Source organism: Pteropus medius, unplaced genomic scaffold, assembly GCF_902729225.1.
Source record: "Pteropus medius unplaced genomic scaffold, Ma_sr-lr_union100, whole genome shotgun sequence".
NCBI lineage: Eukaryota > Metazoa > Chordata > Mammalia > Chiroptera > Pteropodidae > Pteropus > Pteropus medius.
This window is the reverse complement of record NW_024350319.1, coordinates 2,604,606-2,632,185: the sequence shown is the minus strand read 5'-3', so window position 1 is coordinate 2,632,185 and position 27,580 is coordinate 2,604,606. Positions and strand designations below refer to the sequence as shown.

At 32.7% G+C, this 27,580-nt stretch overlaps 1 protein-coding gene and 2 non-coding genes across 11 annotated transcripts in view; all 3 read right to left on the bottom strand.

Moving 5' to 3' along the window:
- Positions 1-27,580, bottom strand: part of MIER1 (MIER1 transcriptional regulator) — a 57,251-nt gene that overhangs the window by 18,094 nt on the left and 11,577 nt on the right. For 7 of the 9 annotated variants that reach the window (XM_039838523.1, XM_039838525.1, XM_039838526.1 and 4 more), the window contains 6 exons: positions 24,662-24,686; positions 20,006-20,151; positions 10,582-10,743; positions 9,816-9,948; positions 8,101-8,165; positions 4,495-4,567 (listed from right to left, as the gene is read on the bottom strand). In XM_039838523.1, the coding sequence (XP_039694457.1) occupies positions 4,495-4,567; positions 8,101-8,165; positions 9,816-9,948; positions 10,582-10,743; positions 20,006-20,151; positions 24,662-24,686 (604 nt within the window). Of the gene's footprint in view, positions 1-4,494; positions 4,568-8,100; positions 8,166-9,815; positions 9,949-10,581; positions 10,744-20,005; positions 20,152-21,805; positions 21,927-24,490; positions 24,528-24,661; positions 24,687-27,580 lie in introns of all 9 variants that reach the window. The other 2 variants (XM_039838530.1, XM_039838529.1) reach the window with 2 other exon arrangements.
- LOC120583452 (5S ribosomal RNA) lies at positions 300-417 on the bottom strand. Its single transcript, XR_005647795.1, has one exon. It is a non-coding gene; the product is annotated as a 5S ribosomal RNA (ribosomal RNA).
- LOC120583579 (small nucleolar RNA U13) lies at positions 5,446-5,549 on the bottom strand. The gene has a single exon (XR_005647817.1). It is a non-coding gene; the product is annotated as a small nucleolar RNA U13 (small nucleolar RNA).

Sequence of the window (27,580 nt, the reverse complement as noted above, 5' to 3'; positions counted from 1 at the left end):
GCTTGGAACTGTGTGAGCATCTGCGCTTTATCTCAATTTACTTTGTGCATCTGTTAGCAAAAATATGTCTTAAGGTATTAGAAAAGCCATATATCTTTCCTGCTTTTACTATATGTTAGTGTTATTTTAGGCTTTAAGTGTTATTTGGTATGATTTGAGAGGTTACTTTTAGGGTCTGGAAATGCTCAAATATTTTTCCATTTATTATTTATTTATTTATTTTGGCAAGGTAATTCTTGGTTGACCTCACAGATTGCAAGGAACTTGTCAGTTTACAATCCTTTATTTTTAATTTTTTATGCCTACAGCACCTGGTCTCCTAGGTGGTCTCCCATCCAAGTACTAACCAGGCCCAACCCTGCTTAGCTTCTGAGATCGGATGGGATTGGGCTTGTTCAGGGTGGCATGGCCGTAGACAAATATTTTTCCATTTAAATTAAGAGAACAGTAGTCCCTCCTTATACATGGTTTGCTGTCTGTGGCTTCAATTACCTGCTGTCAATTGTGGTCAGAAGATATCTACATCATTTACCTCACTCACTTCAACTCATCATGTAGACATTGTATCATCTCATCTTCACAAGAAGGGTGAACACAGTACGGTATTTTGAGATCACATTCACATAATTTTTATTACAGTATACTGTTATAATTTTTTTATTATTCATTATTGTTAACCTCTTACTATGCCTAATTTATAAATTAAGCTTTATCATAGGTATGTATGTATTAAGAAAAAACATAGTATCTACAGGGTTTGGTACTATCTATGGTTTTACTGTGGGGGTGGTCTGAGAATGTATCACCTGTGAAGCGGGGTACATTACTGTAATTGCTTCTTGGCTTTAAGCCGTTTCAGGTCATGAAAGGTTTCAGAGGCACTCTCTGCTTTTGGAATAGTGAGGGAAACCTATATAGGTTAAATGAAATGCCTGTTTCAACAGTATTATTATCAACTAAGGGTAAAGCACGTGTTCAGTTTTCAGTAACTTAAGAATCAACTTGTCAAATGTTCATTAGAAACAACCATTTCCACAGTCCTTTGTTATATACTGCTTCATAATTCCTACCTATCACTTACTTACTCTAAAACTTGTATCATGCAAGCATAAATATTTGACTAGGAATACCCTGTACCTTAATTTTTATTTTTTCCTAAGTAGCCCATCTAATTCTAAATTAACTTAGTCTAGGGTTCTCAATCTCAGCACTGACACTTTTAGCCAGATGATTCTTAGTGGTGGGGATGGGGAGGTGCAATCTGGTTCTGGTGCATTGTAGGATGATTGCCAACATTCGAATTATTTAGTCTTATAACAAAGTTGCAGTGTTTACTCTGTAGTACATGGAAGTGACAGCACATACATAGCTTTGAAAAATCATGCCTTTCATCCGCACAGCAATTCTGTGGGAATTAAACCCTTTCTATATGGCTGAGTGGAGCTGACACCCCCAGGAGATCCAAAACAGATAAATGAGCCAGGGTGAAAAAAGGTACTCACTCATCTCTCTGGACACAGTAATTACTTCTAGCTGGGTGTATGACTCAAGCTGAGTCAACAGAGGCTCTCCATAATTTTTGCAGGAGCAAAGAGGGGTGGAGAAGTCTTCATTTTTGCTGGTTTTCTAGCTATAAGGACAGTGTAAAGTATAAGGCAGGAGTTCCCAGTAGCCATCTTAGTTTGTCTGGCAATAAAGGAAAGAGGGAGAGGAAGGGGACACCTGATAAAATAAGAACTCCTCGATACAGTTATATTGGAAGCCAGAACTTTCCAGTAAAGAAATCAAGTAAATTCTTTTTTGCTAAAGTTAAATTGAATGAAGTTTTTGTTACTTGGAAGCAATAGAGCATAAACTGATGCTTTTTGAAAATCTGAATACTAAAACCTAAATAGATAAGATTAATCATTTATTGACTAGTAAATGCCACTTATGTGCCAGACATAGTAAGTGCTACTCATAAAAATGTCACATGTAAATCTCCACAACAAGCTCTATCAATAAATGCTCTATTATAGCTCTTTTATAGATGAGAATAACAAGTTAAATAACATGTCCAACGGTCAAATGCCTAGATACTGATGCAAGTTTATTGACTCAGTTCTGCTAACACTATTCTGTACCCACCTAATAATTTGGCCACCATTTACTAAGTGCCTATGTGACATGGATCATTCTACGTATTATGGGTGCAAAGATGAATAAACAAGTAATTATACTGCATTAAGAATAAATGACTTACATAAATTTAAGAAAATGTTAATGTATAGTTGAGGTTCTGTAACCAAAATAGATACAGGTTCAAAGGAAGATGTCTCAAATGTGACTATAACTAATAAATCTTATTTAATATAATTTTTTGAATTATGAGTGATAACTGATAAGCAATATATAATCTGCATAGAGCCTAGTAAAAAAAAATAGACATCATAGAGAAAAAATTTATCCATGTCTCTCCAGGACAGTCAATAGGGTTTCCTTGAATCAATGAAAAAATTCTAATCCATCTGCCGAACAATTTCTGCAGTGAAGATATCGAAATATCTTAGTTTTATGGCACTTTTATCAAAATCAGCCAAACCAAATGCTCTCCCTTTTGAATGTGTGCTCATCAAGCCGATAAAAATACTTTTCTATAAGAATGCACTAATCAGCACTAACCCTTTGACAGCTTTATTTCTAACAGTGTGGTTTACATAGTAAGTAGTTTCACAAGTTTGGTTTGTTTCAATTAGAGCAACCTAAATGAAAGCAAATTCTAGGTATCATGACTAGTTTGAATTCTTGTAACTATAAAGCTGAGGAGAGGCTCTTTTTACCACAGTGACCCCTCTGAGACAGCATTGCCCTGCTAAATCTAAATCTGATCCTTACACAATCTAAATCTGATCTAAATCTGATCCAAACACTTAAATTCTCAAAGAGAGAAAGCTTCATAAATCACTGATTTTCCTGAAAAAAATTAAATATAATTGCTTTCTAAAATTACGGTAAAACTGAAAACATTAAACCAAAATTTAAACCCTTAAAGATCAGAGATTGTGATCATTTATTCACTCCGATATCTGATAATACAAACATATTAAAATAAAAAGATAAAACTTATTAAAAGATAAAAAAACTATATTTAGCCATAGTACTAACTTGCCATAGATAAAACTGAACTATTTTACCTACCTACTTACAAAAAACACAATTTTCAAAGACAAAAACTGCTATTTTTCAAGTTAAAATTTAACAAGTTTGTAATGGAATTTCTTTAATAAAGAATTTAATAAAATGGAACAAATGTCTAACCTTGTTTTTTATTTGAAGACAAAGAATTTAATGGTGAACATGTACTAACCATTATATAATATATAAGTAAAGTATAACATCCAAAATTCAATTACAAAAAATAAATACAAAAGTTAATGGATTATTTAATTTTGTATATAATTACAATATATTCTCAAAACATATGCACAGAATATCTCTATATAACAAGGTCACCCCATATTGATACCTTTAATGTTACAGGAATTAACCTGAAAGTGAATGCAAATGTTAAAACATTTTTGCTGTTACTAGAATTTACTGGCCTGTGGTATTCCCTTAACTGTCTCTGATCTACTGCTTGCCTTAAAAGCAGGTACACACTTAGAATTTAAAGTAAATTTTTGGAAGGAATGCTATAATCAAACAACAAAAGACTTCTACAATTTTAGAAGGCTCTGCATATATATTTTGAAATGTGGAGAAGAAAATGAAATTTAAAAAAATGAAGAGATTTCTGGTATTGAGTGATGTCACAATGCATAGGAGCTCACTGCGCGCGCGCACACACAAACACATACACACACACTCTCTCTCTCTCTCTCACTCACGCCCTCTCTCTTTCTCAAGCTCACCCAAAGTGAATAATCTGAAATAAGCTCAAAAAAATAAAAAAATAAAAATAAAAATCCTCAATTATTTTACGTTATTGGAAGTTTCAGTATTTGTGACTTACCTTAGGACTTTTTGATAAAAGGATGAAAAAAAAACCTATGTAAAATTTAAGTATACAAGTTGTTTCCTCAAAATATTTTAAATGCACAAATATCAAAGTACTCAATTTTAGTAGGTAATAACAGTAAAAGTTGCAGAAACAAATATGCTTATTTTGATTTACTCAAGTTTTTAAACCTGTCCAACAGCTCCCACTGACATAAAATAATTTTTAAAATCTAAATTATACAGGTTATAAATGGGTTTATTTAGAGTATTTAAAATATGGAGGAAAAAAAGTTGGATTGTTTTAAGTCACTTAATACCAAAAAAGAATTCACTTTTTCACTAGACTTATATGAACAAAACTGTAAAAACAGAAAATTTATTTCTTCTTAATAGAACTACAGGGTTCTTTTTCATAAATCAATGGAGTAACATAAGCTGTCATGTTCTTATCTCATTATAAAATAGTTCATCACTTCAAAAGCATGAATTCAATCATTAAATTTACTAATAACCCACCTTTTTCATTTTCTTTGTATCTACAAATGCCAACTGGAATCTCTGCTTGAAACATGGAGCCCACCATAATCTCCTATTTTAAAAATAACATAAAACATTAGCAAGATGTAGTAACAGATTTTATATCCATTTCAAGCATCATCATCTTCTTGGGTAAACTGTTCCTGGTTTCTGTCATAAAATACAGATAAAACCAATTAACTACCTCAGAGATGTATTGTGAGGATGAATGAGTTAATAATAGATAGGAGCCTGAATATGATTGGATGAAAATATTAGTAATAATAATGGGGTGAAACACAACAGTCAATGGATACAAAGTACTTCAAAATTAAAAAAAAATTCTTACTATTAAATTAATAAGATAATTGCAAACACTAAAAAACGAAGTCAAATTTAGATATTTTCAGAGTATACTCTAAACTAGGGTTCCTAGATCGGCAGTTTTCAGTGTCACCTGGGAAACTAACAGACATGCAAATGCTCAGGTCCTCCTCCAGACCTACTGAACCAGAACTTAACAAGCTCTCCAGGTGATTGTGACATACACTTAAGTCTGAGAACGAGAGCTTTAAGATAAAGGAAAATTGTAGAAAGCTCAGTAGAGGTCAAAATGGATGAAATGCCAAACCAAATGAATAAGCAAGTTAGTGCCTGACTTTCGTTAAAATAATACAAAATGAAAAAGTAACCTCCCCAAAACATAATTAAATCTTACTTTAGGAAATTTGGTAATCGAACCATATAGTCAAATCACAGATTAGGGAAAACTGGCTGTTCAGAAAGACAGACATTGGAGATCACCACTAATGAGATTTTACAACACATAGGGACCAAGATTACACAGATCTTCTTTTGCTAAATGTTAAGAATAAATTTACTGCATTTTCAAAATAAAGACATAGGCAGGAAAGGTACAAAATCATGGTATAAGTTTCTTTTTTTTTTTTACGCTAGATGGGAAATGTGTTAATGCCGGAACAAGGTCTGAGGGAGGCGCAGCTCACACAACAGCATGAACACACCATCATCATGCTTATGAACTACAAAAGGATCGATCTAAATTTAAATAATTCTTAGGGTCTGAAAAGTTCCTCTCTCTGGCTGTAACCTCACTGATGTTAGAATTTCATTTTATCTGAATTTATAAATTCAAATACATGCTCAATGTAATAAATTTATTGCTAGAATTTCATTTTATTTGAATTTATAAATTCAAATACATGCTCAATGTAATAAATTTATTGCTATACCTGTGTTGGAAAACCAGCCAGTTTTCTAAAAAGAGTATTACAGAAATTTTCTCTACTGTTATATAAGAATTTTCTTTGTCTTTCAATATAAAAAGGAGTACTTTATTGTCACTTCTTGTGCCTCTTTTAACTTTACTCATCTATGCCTACCAGAGAATAGATAGTCAAGTTATTAACCCTGGCTGGGGCATTTCTAAAAATCTCAATGTCTGGATTAGAATGAATGAGTTAATAATAGATAGGAGCCTGGATATGATTAAATTAAATTAGGATCTCTGGAGGAAGATATTTAAAAGTCCTCCAAGATTCTAACATAAAACCACAGCTAAGAACTTCTGAAATACTACAAAGATAATTCTTTTTTCATATTGAGTTCAAAACACTTCTTTTCACCTGCTAATCTGTTCTGTAGGAAAGGGAAGGGAAATAGCACTTAGGAGTATTATGTATCAAGTATCTTATGTGTAATTTTCATTAGATCCTCAACAACTTTGACAAGACTAAAATTGTTATTCCCATATTGTATGCGAAGAGATGAAACTCAAAATTAATTTAATTTCTTCAAGAACATACTATTAGTAAGTTTCAGGGCTATAACTTGAACTCGGGTTTGATTTCAAAGCTGTTTGTTCTGCCCTAGTTACTATAAAAATTCGATTTTATCTTATAAGCCCTAGAAAATGAATTTCTGAATCTGGAAAATTTTTTACTGCAACAAAATCATACTAATAAAATAAAACAATTTGGATTTATCATGGTCTGATGGTCTGCTTTATTACATACTTTTCCTGAGGAAAAAACTAATACTTTCTAGCAAAGAAGGCTTCACCTCCCCCCGTTCTCCCTCCTCTGAGATTTTTGTTCCTTCATTAAAAAAAAATAATAATGTTTAATTAACTACTATACTAAACACTCCAGATACAAAAATAATTAACTTATGTTGGAGAAAAGATATATAAACTTGAACGTGTGGTGGAAAATATCAGCTTAAGAAGACTCCCAAGATTTCTAGATTTTTATCATGTTAATTTCTGTCTGCGTGATGTAAAAGTCAGGAAAAAAATGGACTAAAAACCATTTGCCCAAACAGGTCGCACAAAGAGTAACTTCTGTGACTCTTGTTTTCTTTCTTCAGTCCTATTATTTATTCAGCATTCACTTAAATGAATTAATATATACTATACTGAGCTAACCTTCCCATACCATTCTAACTCAAACTGATGTCTCTCTTCTAAACATCTCTGGAAACTCATAACTAGATCAATTCTGGCTGAACTCCAAAATCCTTGGGTAGCTCAGTCCAAGTTCAACTGAATACTTTATTCTTCCTAACAGAAACTCTAAATATATTCCCTTATTTTAATCAGCAAGGGGGTCCCTCTTTTTTAAGTCTACCCCAGGCATCCCAAAACAACAACCTTAAAACTACTTAGACACACATACATACAGGGAAAATTCAAAAGTATTAACTTATTAAACAATCATGACTTAAGAAGTACTTATTAAACAATCATGACTTAAGATAGCCCACTCAATTTGATGTTCTGGGCTATTCTGCCTTCAAAGAATGATGGTTTATATGCACTAAATTTAAAATCAGACCTAGGAAAGAGAACAGCAACAAAAAACTCAATGGAGTTTTTAAGAGGGAAATCAAGTGATCTCTCTCAACAAGAATGACCTAATTTCTTCTATACAAACAATTTGCTCTAAATAATTTTACAAGACATTTTGATAAATTTTCATAAGTCAATTGCTTTGCAACAGCTTAAAATTAATTCAATGTAATTGTCTGATTAAACAATGTTATACAATTTTATAATTTAAAACTTGTGTCAATATACTATCTTTAGATTCGTCTTAGAAATTAACATTTAAGTATGCAGTTTTAGAGAAGCCCAAATCCATCTCTTCATGCAATATACTTAGGGTTGTAAATATCAATGTGAATATAACATGGAAAAATTTGTATCTAAATTATTAAACAAAATTTACTTATCAAGTACCGAAGCCTCTACAATTGATTTCCCAAGTATAAAATATGTAGTATTTTCTACATTGCAACGTAAGTCTAATTCAGTACTAGTTCTGAAATTTGGATTCTGAATCTTTGTTTGAGGACCAACTTACTCCACAAAGGCTAATTCTTTCTATACCAATTTATTTTATAAAAAGATAAATACTTTTCTCATCTTAATGTATTAGGGGAAATCTGAACATCTACCTGACATTTAAATGTCACAGAAGGGCTTACCTCAACTTTATCAACATATACAGATAGTAAAAGAATAATTACACTTGACTTTTTAAATGTTAATTTATCTAAGTTCTTGGAAAATATGGCTCTAACTACCTTTTTCCAGTCTTCTGATGGAATATAATCTTCATCTTCTTCAGATTCTTCTTCTATTTCGCTATCTAGAATAAGTAAGACAATAATACTATAAAATGATTGCTTATCCTGTCCACATCTGTATTTATGTATTTTACTTTTATATCTACCATCAAAATGTTTATATATGCCTAAACATATTTGCAGAGTTAGGCCAAGATATTTCTAATCAAATAATACTCTATCAGTTAAAAAAACAAAAACAAAAACAAAAAAACAAACCCATAAACCTTCTAGGACAATACTAATCTTAGACAACTGTAATCTTGTTAAATGATTTCCTAAAAAACTTGAGCAAAATAATTGTTTTAGAATCAAAATAACCTGTTTTTTAAATCTAATTCTACAAACAGCCTGGTGACAGAATTATATGATCTCAATTTCTTCCTTATAAATGAGACTTTGGACAAAACAGTGGTTTCCAAACAGTGCTCCTTGAATCACTGAGAACTTTACAGCATCACTTTAGAGGGAAGCACCTGAAGGGAAGGTAACGTATGAAGACCTCCATTCTTCCCAACCTCTGTTTAATTCAGAGCAAGCAAGTTGCTTTATGTTTATATTTTGAAGTAAGAATGTATTTACAGAAAGAAGTGAGAAATCTGAAAACTCTAAAATGGTACACAAAGTTCAAAAGGGTAACATTACATATAGCAATTAATTCTTCCTATGCAAAAAACTAAGATAGGTAGTCTATGTACAGCTTCTAAGCATCATGAGAACTGAAATATAAGAAGTATGAAATAAATATTGTTTCAAGAGGTAGTCACTTAGCATCCCACTTTGGCAACTGATCTGCTCATTAAGGGATGAATACATTCCCCAAACTTAAACTTAACACAATTATTTCAGTAATTAATTTCTCCTTGCATTGGTACACTTTTTAATTAGACCATATCTTTAATCAAAACTTATTAGCAGCATTACATTCATTTCTAAACTAAATGTGTAACAGAAATCATTCATACAAAGCAGTAGCCATGTTTAAGCAGTTATTACATCACTACATGTCATGAGTTATTGTCCCTCAAGTACTTTTCTTCCTTTTAAAGTATAGAAATTTAGACCACAAATTTAAGCTAATAACAGAAAGTGAGTTTTCCTTATCAAAGAGCTGACTTATGATTCCTGCTTAGAATGAAATACTGCGGAGCAGATGAAGCATGCAAATGTTCAAGATAGATGAAATGTCTCAACTTCTGGTCATTTCTGACTAGATCACAACTGTAGAAAAATTATGTATAACGTACTTCTACCTGAAGAGTCAACCATTTCTTTAGATCTAGGAGCCATTGATTAGAGAAAGCAATGCTTATAAATTTATCTAATAAAGGCTAAGAAGGCAAAGAAAGTAGAAAATGAAAACTGAGAAGACTAGGAGAAATAAGAAAAGATGATCATGAAACAAACTAAATTTAAAAATGGGTCAGAGGAAAAGGAGCACACTCAAAACCAAGTAGTATAATGACACAACAATTACTGTAGTATATCCATGGACAACAGGGCCCAGCATGCTAACTAATAACGTTGAACAAAATCCCATTTTTGTTGAGCAAGATTTCAGAATAAATGAATTAAAAGAGAGCAATGAAAAAAAAAAACCCAACCAGAATGTCAGGCCATGTGTATTAAAGAGTAAAAATTATATCCGAACTATAGCAATCAATAGCACTTACTTGTATCAAAATATTTACATCTACGTGGGCGAATTATTTCCTGGGCATCTTGAGAAGCAACAGATTGTGATGGATCATCATTGGAAGACTGAGTTTCATCCTCTTGACCTGATGAATCCTTTATATTCTCTTCCTGTGTGATCATAAATTAAAGATGTAAAGAAAATTGTTGGCGATAAAAGGTCACCGTATTCCAAATATAAGAAAATTAAAGTATATACACTAAATGCAACATGGTGCCCCCTAGGCTGGATCCTGAAACAGGAAAGAAGACATTAGATGAAAAACTGGTAAAATCTGAATTGTCTGTAGTTTAATTAATAGTATAGTATCAGTGTTGATTTCTTAGTTTTGACAAATATACCATGGTCACATAAGATGTTAACATTAGAGCAAGTTGAGTGAAGAGTATCTAGTCTCTGTACTATCTTAGAATCTCTTCTGTCAATCTAAAATTATTTTAAAACAAAATAAAAAAATGCATACAGAACTTCCAATTAGCCTTTATTACTTAAAAACAATAGTATTTTTTAAAAGCTGGTACAAATTTATTTAGAATAGGCATTAAAAAGAAATCAGAAAGACACAGCCAAAACTATCATCTCTCAGAAGTAGATTGCAGGGGACTTATAATTTTTATTACATATTTCTGTATGTCAGAAAGATTTATTATAAAAAATAAGCAGTCAAAATGAATGTGCTCATAAATTATAACTCCAACAAGAATAAACACTACAATCTTAAAAATATACGTGTATAACCTTACTTTATTTTCCCCACTACAGCCACTGTTATCATCATTATCGGCATCTTCATCATCTTCAACTTCTTCTTCCTCTTCCTCCTCCTCCTCATCTTCTTCAGGTAGTCGAATTGTACTATTATAACCATAAAGACTGAGAAGTTCATGAATTGGCATGTCGCCTTCCTAAATAGACCAAAATGAAAAGTTAATTTCTGAATAAGTGTTATTTTGTATTCTTGTAATTCACAAATCTATAGTATTCATTCCACAAAGAATAATCTTAGAATTGTATCAAGAATTCTCAAATCATAAAAAGTGAAAGTGAAAATAATTCTGAAAGCTAAGAAAATTCTAGTCTCTTAAGAATTTCTGTAAGAGACTGACCAATTCAAATTACTAAGAACAAAATGTTTAACTATAATAAAAAAAGACATTGATTTAGAACTCTTTTGTGCAATTAATTCAGTTAATGTATACCATCAGTTAATACTATGTATGGATGCTCACACTTTAAGAGTATATGTAATTTGGGAGTAGGGAAATAGAATAAGTAGAAAATAGATGATAAACTAAGTTAACAAACCCAGAAAAGGAGAAGAAATTCACAGCCAGATCAAATACATTAAAAGAAAACAGCAATGATACTGAATTGCATTAGCCACATAATATTTTCTAGGGTTATTATCTATAATTATGTAAAAAAATCACCTCATGCAATCCTTACTATCTACCTTACAAAACTGTTATCTCCATTTTAGAGATGAAACTGAGGCTGACAGATTAAGCCATTTTTCTAAAAATCACACAAGTTAATAGTGGAGCCAGACCTCAAATTTAATTCCAAAAGTCCAGAGTCTTTATCAGTACACCATGCTGCCTTGGCTAGAGACCGCCCCAAACTCCACAAAAACATATCCTCTGAGGGTGAAATGAAGAAATATCCATATGCAGTGAAATGAAATCAACTTCCCACAGAAGGTACTCACTGTAATGAGTAATCAATATGATTACTGACATATTACTGAAGTATCAGAGAAATGACTCCTGATTATAAAAAGAAAACTAACTCAAATCACTTGGCCATATTATACACATGCACAACACACACACATACACAGTAGAAAACCTTAACAGAAAGAGTCAATTTAGAACCTAGTAAAAGGATAATCATAAAACAAGACATGTGTTGTATTTTTCCAGTAGTCTTGTAGCCTTATTCATGGACAGAAATAAGTCTGGCCCATGTGTTAAATATTGTTGCAGTGCAGATGGGTACATCGAACTGGATAATATAATCTGATGACACTAACCACTTAAATCACATAATTAACTCCCGTCTCTCAGAATTCATGTGCAAAAAGTTAACTAATGATTATGATTTGAAAAACCTTTTTTATAGAAATAGAAAATGCTGTTTAACATTTCTTTTACATAATAAATGAATATTCTAGTAAGTCTGTGAATCTATTTCTGAAAGAGAAATCAATCCAGAGGCCTGACTAATGACTTGCAGCAGCCACACCTGAAAAGTGGTAACTGTCAGGCAAGGTGCTACTGCTCCAGCTGGATAACCAGCTGGCACACTTAACTGACATCTCATACTGTAACTCTCAAAGTGTAGTAACATAGACAGTATCTGAAGTGTTCAAGGATCTCATCCATGCAGATATCTGGTCCATGTACCAAGAATCTGGTACGGTAGACAGAAATTTGAGAATTAGGAGTCAGGATTTAAGAACTAAAACATAACTTCAAAATCAAACAAAAAGTAGAATGAGAGAAAGATATATAGAAAAGGTTGGTTGTACATATAGTAATAACAAACAGCTGCCATAAAGTGTCTTCCACGTGCCAGGCATTTCTGGACAGAAATAACAGCACAGTGAGAATATTACACAATCTTATTGGATTTTCCAAAATCTCAGATGGAAGTGTTTGCTACCTTTAATAAGAAAAACATAACATCTAGACCTCTTAATTCCAGCTCATACTTTCCATAAATTCATTCTACACCGTGAATTAGAAGTAGGCTTAACAACTGAAGTCACCACTAGGAACAAGAGCAATTGAAGTGATTAGTATGAATAAAGGCCAAACCAGGAAAAACACTTTAGTGTAAGTTTGCAACTAACATTTACATGGACCTTATGAATTCATGAAAAACTTGTTTCATATTTATTTCATCTTTAAAATTACCCCAATATATGTTACTACTGCCTCTAATTTTTACAACTGAGTTAACTGATACCTTGAGAGATCACACAAAATAGGTAGATTATCAAATAAATGTCCTCAGGCTCTCTACCCTTTGGTCTGTCTTATTAATCACCTTCAGAACTTATTAAAATTGACTGTCGAGTCCCGCCCCAAAGCTTCTGATCTAGTAAAGCTGAAGTGAAGCCTAAGTATCTGAATTTTTGTAAGGAACAGGTGATAACTGAGAACCACTTATCTCACAGTTCTAAGATACATGCAATTCAGTCTTTACAGTGGGAGGTAATAAAGCTTATCACTAACATATGCCATCTAGCTCAGTTACATGTCAAAAGGATAGGTGACATTCTAATGGCATGGAAGGAAATTTTTATTTTTAAAACCACTATCAGGAATGTGGAATGTCTGACATCATGGTTAGGCCAAGATTTATTCCTCTTGGATATATATTTGAGAAGTGTCTCATTTTAAAAAATCTTTTTCTCAAAGAAAATTTAGCAACACCTCCAATATCGACTAGGCAGAGAACAGAGGAGAGTCAAGAATGGCCAATTGCAGTGCATTTGCAGAACTGCTTCAATCTGAAGAAACTAATAGAACACTAGATGGAAAAAAAGTAATTTAAGTTAGAAGAAATAACAACTATACCAGTATAGAAACAAAAATGAATTAGCAGGTTACTCTGATTAGAGCAGAAGGTATTTGTAGTAATTACAAAAAGGAAGTTAGGGGTGCTATTTTAAACTTATTTTCTCTAGTTTTACTTAAGTTTCTAAAAGGATCTGTTATACCCTACTTTTGACTCAGTTTGAGAGTAGTTGCTGAGCAGTGATTAACACTACAACAGGGCTTAGGGAAAATCATACATACGACGAATATTCAAGATGGAGTCAGGTAGGGAAAGATTTGGTTTGCCAAGGAGACTAAACTAAGTTGGAATCCCTGCTATAAGTCATGTTATATAATTAGAATCTAAATAAGTGGTTGGAGTAAAGAAAAAACTTAAGAGACCCTGCAAAAGAAATTAATAGGATTTAACCATGGGTCAAGAGTGGTCTGACCCTGAATCTCTGGTTCCAGACATTCCTTGGATCCAGATATTCATATGACTTCTAAAGATTAATAAAAACAAGTTCTAAAAAATTTCTAATAAATATCTAAAATGTTATTCTCAAAGTTAGTTTTAGGTGGATTCTATCATGTGTAAAGAAAATAATCCTTACTATTCCATGAAGAAAATGCTTGCTTAATATAAAAACAGAGAGTATATAGTGATACTATGCTTTTGCTTAGATATTAACTTTTATCTTAATCTGTTACCGAATATCAAATTAGTAAGCAACAAGTTAGTATGCAACAATCATGACCAACTAAGAAATATAACATTTAGAATTTGACAGTCAGTATGAAAAGTATCTTACTTGATCTAAGGTATAAAGTGAAGATCTTGCAGCAAACACTGGGCTACAACTACAATACAAACCTGTATCAATTTTGCTTAGGAATCCTCAGTTTCAAATTTAAGTAACATTAATGTGTTCCTATTGTGTGCTAATGGAAGTACTTAGAGCTTTAGCAAGTATCATGTAAGAATCATTTCTTGCTGTATGCCCCCAATCCTTTCTTTCTACTTCTACACTCATTTTCTTCCAGATATGTTCTTTCCTCCATTCCAAGCATGTATTTTGATTGAAAGCTCATCTAGTGGACCACATGACATCTGACCAAATGGGATCACTGCATTCTCTGGCCATAGGTTTGGAATGGGCACATGATCTGAGCTTGGCTACAGTTTGTTTCTAGATTTTTACCAACAGCAACTAAGTAAAGACAGATTATCTCAAGCAGTAAATTTGGGAGACCTAAGAACTGAGAGCATATGAAGAAAATCAGTCTGAAAAAAGGACACCACCATGTAGACAAGTAGAAACAGAAAACATGTTTTGGTGGCACTTGTGTCTCTCAGGTCTCTACATACTACCCTGCTTTACACTAAATTCATTTTGCCTAATCCACTCAAGATGGATTTGTTATTTGCCCCCAAATATTCTGATGTAAACAGAAATGATATCCTGTAAAGCAAACATTCTTTGTTATTTCCCTCTGAAAAAGACTAAAAGCTGAAAAAAACATGTACATTATTCTAGGGCCTGTCAGTCACCTGTACCAGAGAAATCTCTGATTGGTTTATATTGTCAAAGTCTGTGTTCTGCCAGGTTCTAAAGGTCTTTCCTCAACTTAAATCAAAACATCACAATGAAGTGGCACAGTGTTTTATTCCCATTCGTACAAGTGGTTAAGAGTATAGATATGTGGGAAAGGAGTATATCACAATGTATAGTGGATTTTCAGTTTTAAGGTTATAGATCTCTTTCAGAATTTTGTGAATAACTAGTAAGATTTAGTAATTATCATGTGCCCGATATGCTAATTTTTTTACACAGATCATCCTTATAATAACACCGAAGCTTAATGACATTAAGTAACTTGTCCAAAGTCATACACTGAACAAATAGTGCAGCCAAGTTTTGAACTAGGCAGTCTTACTGCTTTATACTGCCCTTACTTACATATGAATATATACTGCCTTTCTGAAAACCTGACCAAAGATCAAGTGTACATCATCCTGATAGAGTGTGAAATAAGATGTGCTGGGTCGAGAGATTTTAAAGAAAAATGGACATAATACAAAATAAATAAAAGTACAGAAATGTGGACTACACTTGCATATTATGCTTTAAAAAATAAGCTGTCTAAGCACTATACCAAAAAGAGGAACAATCACATCTGCATAAGCTAAAGGGGCCACCTGCAGATAGAAAAAATAGACTTCTGAAAAGATAAACATTTTATCTGAAATTAAACCTGTCCTTTAACCTTGAAGCAATAAAGTTACCAAGCACTAACAGTGGTTTTATAAGGCTGGAATGGTACTCATCTTCTGGCTGCAAAAGAGGTGGCTCCCTCTTCCTCTCATCAGGAGCTTAGTCATAAATGACTGCATGTGGCAGCAGATGTTGGCTGTTCAAGGGCCATTTGATGAATGGACTCAATACTCTTCTTCTACCCGTTGTACCAAAACTGACTTACCAATAAATGCTTATGAAGGGGGGAGGAAGAAGAAAAGAGGTTGATTTCCAGCCAGGAAGGCCTAAGGCATCATTTACAGATTGGACCAGGAAAACAGTTCCTAAGTTAACCAACCACTTAAAGTTGGGGCTTGACTTTAAGATAAACTGTGAAGGAATGAATGCAGCAAACTCTTCTTCATAATTCCCACGCTGGGGTTTCTTTTTATCTATATAATTCATGTTATGTATATACTTCAAAAACTATTCCATCTCTCACATTTTAATCTTTATTCTCTAGGTCTGGAGATTCACAGATGGAACATCTCTAGCACTATGAAGTGTATTAAGTATTAATATTGTTATAATGTGACTTTTCAAAAATAAAGATAAATAAAGATATAGCTGATCCTGACCTTCTCCCAAAGAGAACGCTAAAAATTTGTGCCATTAAAAGCAAACGGTGTTTTAAAATTGAATTAAACCTGCATATTGCTATTCCTAGCAAACAAGTCTATTTACTGTTGAAATGATTCTGACATCCTTATTAAGATCATCACAATAAATTCTAACCTATGTATCTAATTCTATTAAAATATTTAAATACTAAACTTATATAACTAAAATACCTTCGTATTGGTAAGATTCATGCACGTAAATATAACAACACACATCAAAGCTTCCTCTGTGAAATACCAGTTTCTTAAAATTTTAGTATTCAAAGTGAGTTAACTTAAAACCATAGGCTATGCAGTTACTGATTACTCTTGAATGAATCAACTGTCAGAATCCTGCCACAATTACATAAAAAGTCCAAAATGTCAGTTAAAAACCACCTTACCAATTCCCAACATGTTTACCTTCTATAAAAGCAAATCAGTAATCAATATGACAAAAATCTCACTATTTTAATAAAAACAAAACCAGTTTTGTTTTGATTCATACCTGAAGAGTTTATAACTTTAGTAAATCCAATTCACAGGCCCTGAACTAGCTTTGCTGTAGGTTAAGATAAAAGCATTAATGATTTATGTGCTACTTAAATCTAAGGCTTAAGTATTCTGGGAAAAGTCAGAAGTTATCTGAGAAAGTATAAAACTGGCTGAAAAGAATGATAAAAGATTGGTCCCTCTGTCTTTCTCTTCCTATGTCCTCTAGAAATAATTCTATTTTACTTACTTTTTCCTAAAGAAGGGACATTTGAAAGCAAATTTTGGGGGCTTTAGGGAACTAAGGAAAGAGGTAGAATAAAGGAGAAACAGGAAAAGACAGTAACATACCCAAAATTTTAGCAAAGCCCATTATTAATTTTGTACTAACTAAATGTAATAGCCTATTTTCTGAAACAGAAAACAAAAATCATTCCGTCTCATCATCTATTATAACCCATACTTGAGTATCTCCTTTTACTTACTTACTTATTACTTCTTTGGGTAATGTAGAATGGGAAAAGATGGAAAATAAAAGATTTTCCTTTTATTCCATGGATGGGTTACACTGAAACAGTAAAATATATCTAAAGCAACAGAAATTTCTATGATATATAGGCAAATAATTGAAAATAAATGCCTTTGCATTTCATGAATGTATGAAGTGACTGTGATTACTAAATTATTTGTTTCCTTTGATGTTCACCTAGGTTCTGAATCATCCAAGCAAATTACCTTTGTCTTCCGAATGGCTTTCCAGCCTCTTCTATAGTTCTGACTCCAGGTTCTTCATGTGCTTTTTAACCTATTCTTAAAAAGCTTTCATAACCACTTGAGTCATGTACCGCATAATGATGCTGGTCAACAAAAGACCACACATACAACAGTGGTACACCACATAGCCAAGGTGTGTAGTAGGTTATACCACCTAGGTTTGTGTAAGTGCACTCTATGATGTTCCCTCAACAATAAAATCATCTAACAACGCATTCCTCAGACTGTATCCTTATTGTCAAGCGGTGTATAACTGTATATATCATTGCCACTAAGACCGATTGTTTTCTGGCTTAAAATAATAACATATTAAATTGCTTTGGCACTGTGGATTAACCCAGCTTTACACACAAAGTGATCCAAAATGGGAACACCTGACCAGATTTGACTAAATATTAACAGAACTCCTTTTCCAGCTCTTGAAATGTACACTTTAAAAAGTTCCAACTAAAATTCTGAGAGTCTTCATTACTATAAAAGTATAATAATTCCTTTTTTTCCCATGATATTATGTACACTAAATGCTTAAAGGCTGGCAATATATCTTATTTTTTCTTATGTTCGTTTTATCATGGAGTACAGCAGACCATATATGTAACAAATTTTAATTAGAGCATATCAGATTGATTTATCCATTCATTCAAAACTTTGAGTGACCACTCTTGCTAAGTACCATAAAATACACTGGAAAATAAGATGAACATAGTCCCTCTTCTCATGGAACTAAAGGAAGATACAGACAATAAATTAAATAAACATAATTACAAATTGTGTAGGTATAAAGAAAGCACTGAATTGGGTACAGTAGTTAGGAAAAAAAATGAACAGGGGACAGAAAAGGCCATTCTAAGTAGGCAATGTTAAGTCCAGGCTTAAGAGAATAAGATGCTAGTCTCGAAAGCACTTTCCAGAGTGGGAATGAGCTGAAAAGCCTTGAAGCAGAAAGAAAACACATCAAAGAATGAAAGTAGCTGATCTGGTACTGGAAGAGCATGACAAGCACAGCGTAATACATAGATGAAGGACCATATCATGTAAGTGGCCTCGATGGCCAAGTCAAGGAGTCTGGTTTTTCTTCTGGTATAACAGAAAGCCACTGAAAAGTTTTAAACTGTATGTTGACATAAACTGATTTATATTTTGAAAAGATCATTGAGGCTGCTGTAGAAATTTATTAGAGAGAAGAATGGCAAAGAAGAAATGGAGAAACTGGTTAGGGAGCTACAGCAATAGTCTAGGCTAGAAATTATGGTTACCTGGGCTAGAGGGTAACAGCGGACATAGAGCAAACGTCAGATAAGAGATATTTTTGTGGCTAGATATGATACGCTTATTTAGGAATGGGTATCAGGAATGAAGGAAGACTCCCTGGTTTCTGACTTAGGCAATAAGGTAAATAGCAGTGCTATTTTTTACTGAGATGGAGAAGACAGAAAAGTCAGGTAGAGAAAGAGAATATCTATCAATAGCTCTGTTTTGGAAATTTTAAAGCTGTCTATTGAGATATCCAAGCACAAGTGTCAAGCAAGTGTTTAAACAAAATCAGAGATAAGAAATATGTTAATTCTAGAAAAACAAACTAAGGTATTAAACATACAGACATAGAATAGATTAGGTAAGATCACCTAATAGTTTAGTAATTTTCAAAGTGACGTGCGTACTTAATGAAGATACAGATTTGAGCACCCAAGACTCTGCTTCAGTATGCCTAGGGAGAGGTACAGAAGTTCCTATTTCTTAATAAGTCCAACAGCAATTCTGAAGCAGTTGACTCTCATACTACATTTTGAGAAGCACTGATCTAGAGACAGAAGAAAAGAAAGTCCAGAACTGGGAAATTTCAAACTTAAACCTTGGGTAAAGGAAGATGAGTCGGCAAAGGATACTGAATAAGAACAGATAGATAGGAAAAACTGGACAGCAGGGGACTCCAGAATTCAAGTAAAAGAAGGGAGTGGTAAATTGGGTCAAATACCACTGAGAGCAGAGAGAAAAGTGACCAATAGATATAATAATAAAATCATGGGTCATCTTGATAAGAAGGGGCAGAGACAACCTAGAGCACTTTATGGAGTAAATGGGAAATGGGAAGATGAGAACTCTTAAATTTTGGTTATGAAGGGGAGTAAACAAAAGGTGCAGTGATTGACAGAGGACAAAAGGTATATAAAAAGAAATCTGATTCTTTTATAGTCATTTTTGGCTCAATACCTGTGATATTTTACAAAAGTAACTATTTGGATTCTATTTCACATAATGAAGTTATATCTTTAAAAAAAAAAAAAAAACAACTTTAATTTCGAACTTTAAATATCTCACCTGCGACCACATAGAATTTTTCAGTAGAGATTTTATATAACATCACTTTCCCCAAAAACACAAGAACCAAAATTTCAAGTGTTTCCTCTCTCCACAAAAATGTTATATCTGCTTCATCCTCTAGCTCTTATTGTTATTTACCCTTGCAAGATCCTCTATTTCAGAACTGAAGTTTGTTTCTCCTTCCATCATTTCTTCTTCTTCTAATGTTCGTTCATCATCAAAATCATGAACCAGCATGTCAGCTGATGGATCGAATTCATGGTCATCTGATGTTGCTGAACCTCCTGGTAAAGAATATTTTTAAAAGTTTGGTAAACCAAATTATGTGTATTTTGTTAATATTATTTTAAAATACTGTTATTTGAGGCTGGATGTAAATCAAATAAAAGTACTAGGGAAAAGCTACGCACATTTATTGTTTTCTGAAATTCTTACCCTTACTCATAACATCTCCACCCCCCCCAAAAAAATCTCCTCTAAGGAATTTAAGAGATTAATTTTCGTCTTGCCTCATCTCTATATACAGTTACAACGGCAAAACTGGGAAGGGGGAGTATAGCTTTAAAAAAAAGTGTGTACAGCACACTTTTACAGAAGAGAGTACTATAATCTTCTAAACATGAAATTTGAATTGTAAAGAATAGTCATATCAAATAAGAATGATCTTTTGTGTGGGAAAATTCACAATGCTTAATCATTTGAGTAATATTTAATAGACCCAATAACTATGAACCCCTATGGCCTCTGAGAATATATGCTCATATGAAATATATAGTCATCTGAATATATAATCTAGTGAAAATACAGTTGTACTCAAATATTATTCTTCTGTCAGCACTTACATAAAAATCCATTCTAATACATAGGAAGCTATCCTTAAATTACTTAGTTGGCTCTGATTTGAAGTAACTCGAAGATAAAATATAAAAGCAAAATCTATTAAAATTGCACACAGAACTCTTATGAAAAGTATTAAAAATAATCTAGTAGGTAACTGATGTGGTAAGCTAATCTATTTTTAGCCTTGTGGTTGAGGAATACTGCTATACTCAGTAGGGTCAAGCCTTACAATAGTAGATTGCAAATGCTGAGCATACATATTCTCTAAACTATCTCTGCATTTGGCTATTGTCAAACATGGACTTAAGTTAGCAAAAGCATTCTTTACTAATAAACAAATGAATTTTAAAAAATCAATCAGCAATTTCTTCTAAAAGTTTAAACTGGTAAACGTTACATTAACTGATGTACTACCCTCCACTTCACTCCAGTAACAGAACCAATAAGTAAGACAAAGTGATACAGAGACTGATTTTTTGAAATACAACTCTTAGAGATAAGGAGATTCCTAACACTCTGGGTTCTTGTCACCTCCCGCAATTTTCAGAATAAGAACCATTTTTTGAATGCTTACTATGTAGCAAATACTATGCTCAAGCACCTCACATATATTATCTCATTTAATCTTCAAACAATCCTATAAAGAACGAAAAGAAAAACTTGAGGCTCAAAGACTTTATTCTCATACTTGTTTAAACTCATAGAGCCAGTAGGTGGCAAAAATGGAATTTGAATTCTGGGCTTGCTAATTTCAACACCTGTGCTTTAGTGCCTTCCAAGTCTCCCTAAGTCACAGCCTCAGAAACAACAGGTACTCTGCCTCAAAGAATAGAAGAGACTATGTTTACTAAGATGAGTGAATTGAAGCCAGGTCAGATGACAAAGCACTAAGAAGTCATTGTGCTTTTTGAGAAACAATAAAAATATTGATATAAAATAGAAAATAATATTTAATTGCTGAATCAGGCATCATCCTACATCATAGTACAAATAGGTTAAATTATCAGTTTTAGAACAACTTACAAAATAAAAACATTTAGAAAAGTGTATTATCTTAATTTCTTCTGGAAATTAGCTTTTTTTGTCTCAATCACTAACCTTTATTTCTGAGTTTTTAATGGAAAACACTCCCAAAGCTTTTCAGTTCACGCAGCAATCTTCTACGACACTTAGTCAATAATTATGTACTCCTGCAGATGATGCTATACTTTTCTTCTCCCTTGTAGGCAGAAAGATTCTAAAAACCCTCACAGAACCACTTTATATATATACTATTATCCTAATCATAATATAATTCCGATTGGATGTAAATATTGTCAAGAATAATTATGCTTAATTTCTAACCATTTATCCTCTTTCACCACTTAAAAAAAAAAAAAGCTCACTTGAGTATACAAAACTAAATCATGTGTTATATAACTTACTTGAAGTTCCCCTGTTTTTGTCATTATTTGCAAAGCCAATTACATTTAAAACTTTGCCACTTCACCCTCCTTACATGAAACGAAGTGTGGCTGAACCTCTTATCCCTTTTCACTTTAATTACTTTCCCTCCCAATAAACTGCACTGATTTTTATTAACTTTCAATTTCTGTTTTTCTTCCCTTAATCTGAACTCTTTTATTTGACTTCTTTTTACTTTGTTCTTTGGGACCAACTAACCATTATATTCCTTTCTTTAATTGCTAAGGCCCATCATTGGGCTGTCTCCTAGGGGAAAAAAATCTCAACAGTAAATTATTAGGGGCAGGGAGTCTGCTGCTTTGTGTAAATAAATATTTTTGCTTCAGAGTTACGGCAAATATCATTGCTTTGCCAAATTACTAAAAGGTAATCTTAGATCATTTCAAACATTCAAAAGATAAATTCAGTTTATAATATATCATGCACAAGCATTAAATCATTTTATTACCTGCCCTACCTAAATATCCACCTTTAATGGCTACTACTAGTCTTAGAGGTGAAATCTTGTTATTGTGTTTCCACATTGGTTTACATTGGTGAAATCTACAGGCAAACCACTTAGCCTGGGTCATGTGACTGTTACTACTGGAATCTCTTCCAAAGTGCAGATATTACAAAGGACACAGCCTTTCACCAGTGGACCAAACACTTTTTTTACATGAAGCCTCTATTCCTAATTTTTCCCACCAACTTTAGTAACTGCCTACAATTAGTATTACTTAAAAGAACAATAAAGATTCCTTTGGGCAGAAGCCTAATATCAGAAACGTTTGTCTACCTTAAAGGATCTTCCTTAGTCTAAAAACAAGTAAAAAACAAAAACAAAACACCAAGACATTCAATCTGTATAAGCATTCAGCAAGTAAAGGCCATCAAAGACGACTGTATTTTTCTAGCTCCACTATTCTTCCAGTTCAGCCTAGACTGATTCGAATGCAATAGAAACTGAAAAAGCCATTCATTAATATCACTTTTGGAGAAATATCTCAAAAATTCATAAAAATATATCTATAACAGTCTATTTGTAACGTCGCAACATTAATAAAACCAAACTAGAAACTATTTTTTCAATGAAAATGATTTCTATGTTTGAAAGAAAAAGAAATTAGGAATAATTCCATGTCCTAAAAAGGACATGATAATCTAGTATTTATCTGAGGTCAGACTACTTCCAACCCATCCAGAACATATTTATAAACCAGGAAGTAAAAAAAATCCTTGAGTTTCAGAAATATCACAAAGCCTAATGTACTTTACTTCCAAGCATATTAGAAAGAGTAAGACATCTCCAGCTGAAATACAAAATCAACTGTCAATTTAGCACAATAGTCATTTAGAAGGGATGTGGAGGTATTCCAGTCCCTAATCGCTACTTGACACAATGTAAGACACAGAGCACAATGATATGTGTTCATGAAGAGGACCCTAATCCATTTTAAAAAGGCTTACATTATGTTAAGCGTTTTTACAAACTTTCTAAAATTTAAAACAAAAAGGTGACTGCTTCAATAATTTGGAAAATTCAGTAATATATTATACCTATTCAATATATGTGAGATGTTTTCAAATAAATATTACCATGCCTCAAAGAGCTCCCTTTCTCGTTAGCTATATTAGGCTGTCCTTTAACCCGAGTACTCCATTGCAGAAGGTAGTCCTCTCTCTCGGTAAAGTCCTATGGACACTAAGCCAAAAAATACTAATACCAGACCCTTTTCTGACTGCTATTTTATTAAGTTCCAACCAATTGCTGCTACACTGGAATGCTGTACTCAGTGGAGCCAAAACCTCTGACTAATCATAAGAAAACTAAATCCAGATTTTTATATAAAATATTCAAATTTTTTAATGATCACTACACTGGCCAAACATTTTTTGTGGCCCAGTATGGCCCAAAGATTACACATTTGCAACTTCTAGGTCATATAAAAAATGAATCTGTACTGTATTTGGAGAATACAAAAATTCAAAGCTATATGGTCAGAGGATAAAACTTGATGCTGGTCAAATCTAAAAATAACTTCCTTAAATTCCTTAATTTACAACATTAAATATTCATTTGTTGAATATTTTTCTTTTATTTTTCTCTCCTTCACTAAATGCTTTAATGATTTTTTTTTCTCAAATAAAACACTTTGCATTTCCTATACAAGCAAATACTTCTAAGCAGTTAGTGACTCCATTTTAAAAAGTACAGTTCATATGTACTTCAAGTCAAACAGCAATTAAAAACTATGGGAAATACATGTGGAAATTCATCAAAGAAAAAAAAAAGAGAACCCACAAATAGTTATGAGGTTGAACTCACAGCAGCCTCACCTGTACTTTCATGGGCAGTCAAATATTTCATCCATTTCTTTTTCCCCAGAGAAAAGAAGCATTCAGAAGAAAAGCAAGTCAGATGATAGTCTAACTCCTCTAGCCTTTATGCAACTAACAGGACAAATATTAGTCAAACAGAGATTATAAAAATATACAGAAAATACTTACCTGGACTTGAAGACGCAACAGATGGCTGAGGGTGGGGGAAAGAAAGGAAGAAAAATTAGCATCTTTGTGTAGTAATCTTTACAAACATTATGGGAATTATTCAATGATTAATATGACCAAAAAGTAAGTTTACATGTCTGAATTATCTAGGACAAACTAAAACTTCCCATATAATCCTTTCTCTGACATATTTAAACATAAAAAAAAATTCAAAACACTCCTGAATCTAGAAATACAAGACAATATGGAACTGATTCTGATTTTAAAAGCAAATATGGGTCTCATAGCATTTGTGCTTTAAGAGGCATGATTTTAGATCTTGAACTTTTCTGAAATATTCTCTCCTACAAATACAGGAAAACTAGGGACAAGGTTTGCTATAAAGCTGATCTCTGGCTTAAAATGTGTGAGAAGGGAGGTGGAAACAATTTAACATATTATTTTAAATAAAAATTATGTTGCAAGCAAGCAGAAGGAAAAATTAAAATGTTACTTAAGCATCAAACAGTACATTAGGTTAACTTTACAAAGAAACAACATACTTGCAAATTATCACAAAATTAACAACCTTTCATGCTAAATCTAGAGAAGTTACCTGGTGGAAGATCACAAAGACTCCCAATTATAACACTCTATCTACTGTACCACGCTACCTCTCATAAATTTAGCCACAAGCATTTGGAAAAATTAAAACTGTTAGTAACTTATTTTAGTAATATCACCATTTGACAGTGTGTGGCTATGTTTTATCTTAATTCAGTTAATTCACAACTTAATCAATTCACCTACAAACATAAACTCCTGTAAGATAAATTCAATAACAAAAACTCAAAAGATGCGTCAAATGACAAACTATAACTAAAACCTTGCCTATTCATTAAGAGCTATTTCATGTCCAATAAAAGTCAGAGATGCAAAAGGCCAAAAGCACTAGCAAAGAGATAGGGATACGCCTTTCTGCTAAGTAATGGAACAGAGGAAAGAACAAAATAGGAATGAAGTGCCCAATTTTTCAAACCTAATCATCTAAGACAAATTCTTATTAGGCATTAAAACTCCATTTTGAAAACTGTCCACATTATGCTATTATAGTAAGTATGGCATTCCAAAATTCACATGGTGACTTAGGTTCTTCTGAGGCACACTTTTCTCAAGGGTCCTATTTTGTTTCTCCTTTTTAATTCTTACACGAGAATGGCTCTTGCTTATACCACTGTCTTACTCTAACAAGAGACTGATAGTATTCAGTACTGGATATTTTCAAGTGTCACCATCTTTATTTAAAAGTTATTCTGCCACAACAATCAAAACACTGCTACTTTATAATTTGGTTCCTCTACTGGGAAGGTGAAGAGTAGAGTGAGAGAACAGGATAATGTAACCATAAAACGTTTCTAGCTTGCTTAACATCTTTCTGGCAGAGCTACATTTTTATGGCTCAAAATAAATGTAACTACCACACAAATTATTACACAGCAAATCAATGCTTTAAAAAATTAATTTGCTTTAATTTCATGTATTTATACCATATTTCCCAAGTTTAAGCACAACCTCTGTCCAGGCTATTGAGCACTGTTCATGACTATCTTCACTTGGTCCCAGGTTCACTATTCAGAAAGTAACCTTACAATGATGTTTTTACTTTTGAGTAAACTTTTGAAATAGGTTTGCATGGCATAAAGAAGAAAAACTGGCATTTCTTTCAAATTAGAAGTTCTTCAAGCACTCCAATTATTTTTGAACACTCCAATAATTATTCAATTTAGCAGTCTTCGGATAAAAAAAGGCTTTCTAATTAAAAATAAGTCACTCTACTGAAGAATAAATGGTACATTTTCACTGATATAGACACTGGCAATAATAGAGATTGAATTGTGAATGGCATCTGTATAGTTTGTAAAAGGCCTCAAACAGCACTAAATGTCAATAAATATCATACTGATTGTTGTTTTATTAGTAGATAGTTAACAGTTTAAGGTTCTGGAAAGTTCACAAATATTTTCCATTCATTAAGGTACCAAATGTTTCGAGGACTGGTAGCATTAGTAAGTATATAGCATTAAGTAGAACACCCAGTGTTCAAAGGTAGTATTAATGATCATAATATATCAGACATATTGGAATGTTTCAAAAACGATGATGTGACTGATAGCATATCTAGATTAGGACAGGAGAGGGGAAGTAGAAATGGTTTATCTATCTATACATACACATTTCAGTGTTCTATATTCAAAATAAAATTCCCCTATATTGTTTTGGGGAGGGTGGGAGTGACCTAAGTTTCTTGAAAGTTAAATACATCCAATTAAATCAAAAGATGAGCTTCTGGGAAACTGGCATTTGAAAATAGTTTATATTGTAAACATTACTTTTGCCCAACCAACGAACAAAATGATTATTTTCAAAATAAGAGTATCATAATACAGGACATTCAGTGTGGAATGAGGGCATTTTTTTATTTAAGTATTTAAGATAGAATAACCAACTTGCTTTTATACAGTACTACATATTTTCAAATGCATAAAGTTACTTGATCATAACAATAAACCTACCTCATATTATACATTAGCAAACCTAGGGAGATAAAGTGACTCCATCAAGGTTCCATGGTAGGTGGAAAAGGTGAAACTAAAAGTTATTCTGCCACAACAAACAAAACAGTGCTACTTTATAATTTGGTTCCTCTACTGGGAAGCTGAAGAGTAGAGTGAGAGAACAGGATAATGTAACCATAAAACGTTTCTAGCTTGCTTAAGATTCCTTTTATACCACCCAAGGAAACAACTTCATAAGAAAATCTCTCATCTCCTTCCTTCCCTTTATCCTTACTTTTTCTTTTAAAATGATTTTCATTGGTTCAAGGGTGGTTTAAAATGTGACTACAAGCTGTCATCTGTTACTTCAAACTATTTTCTATCT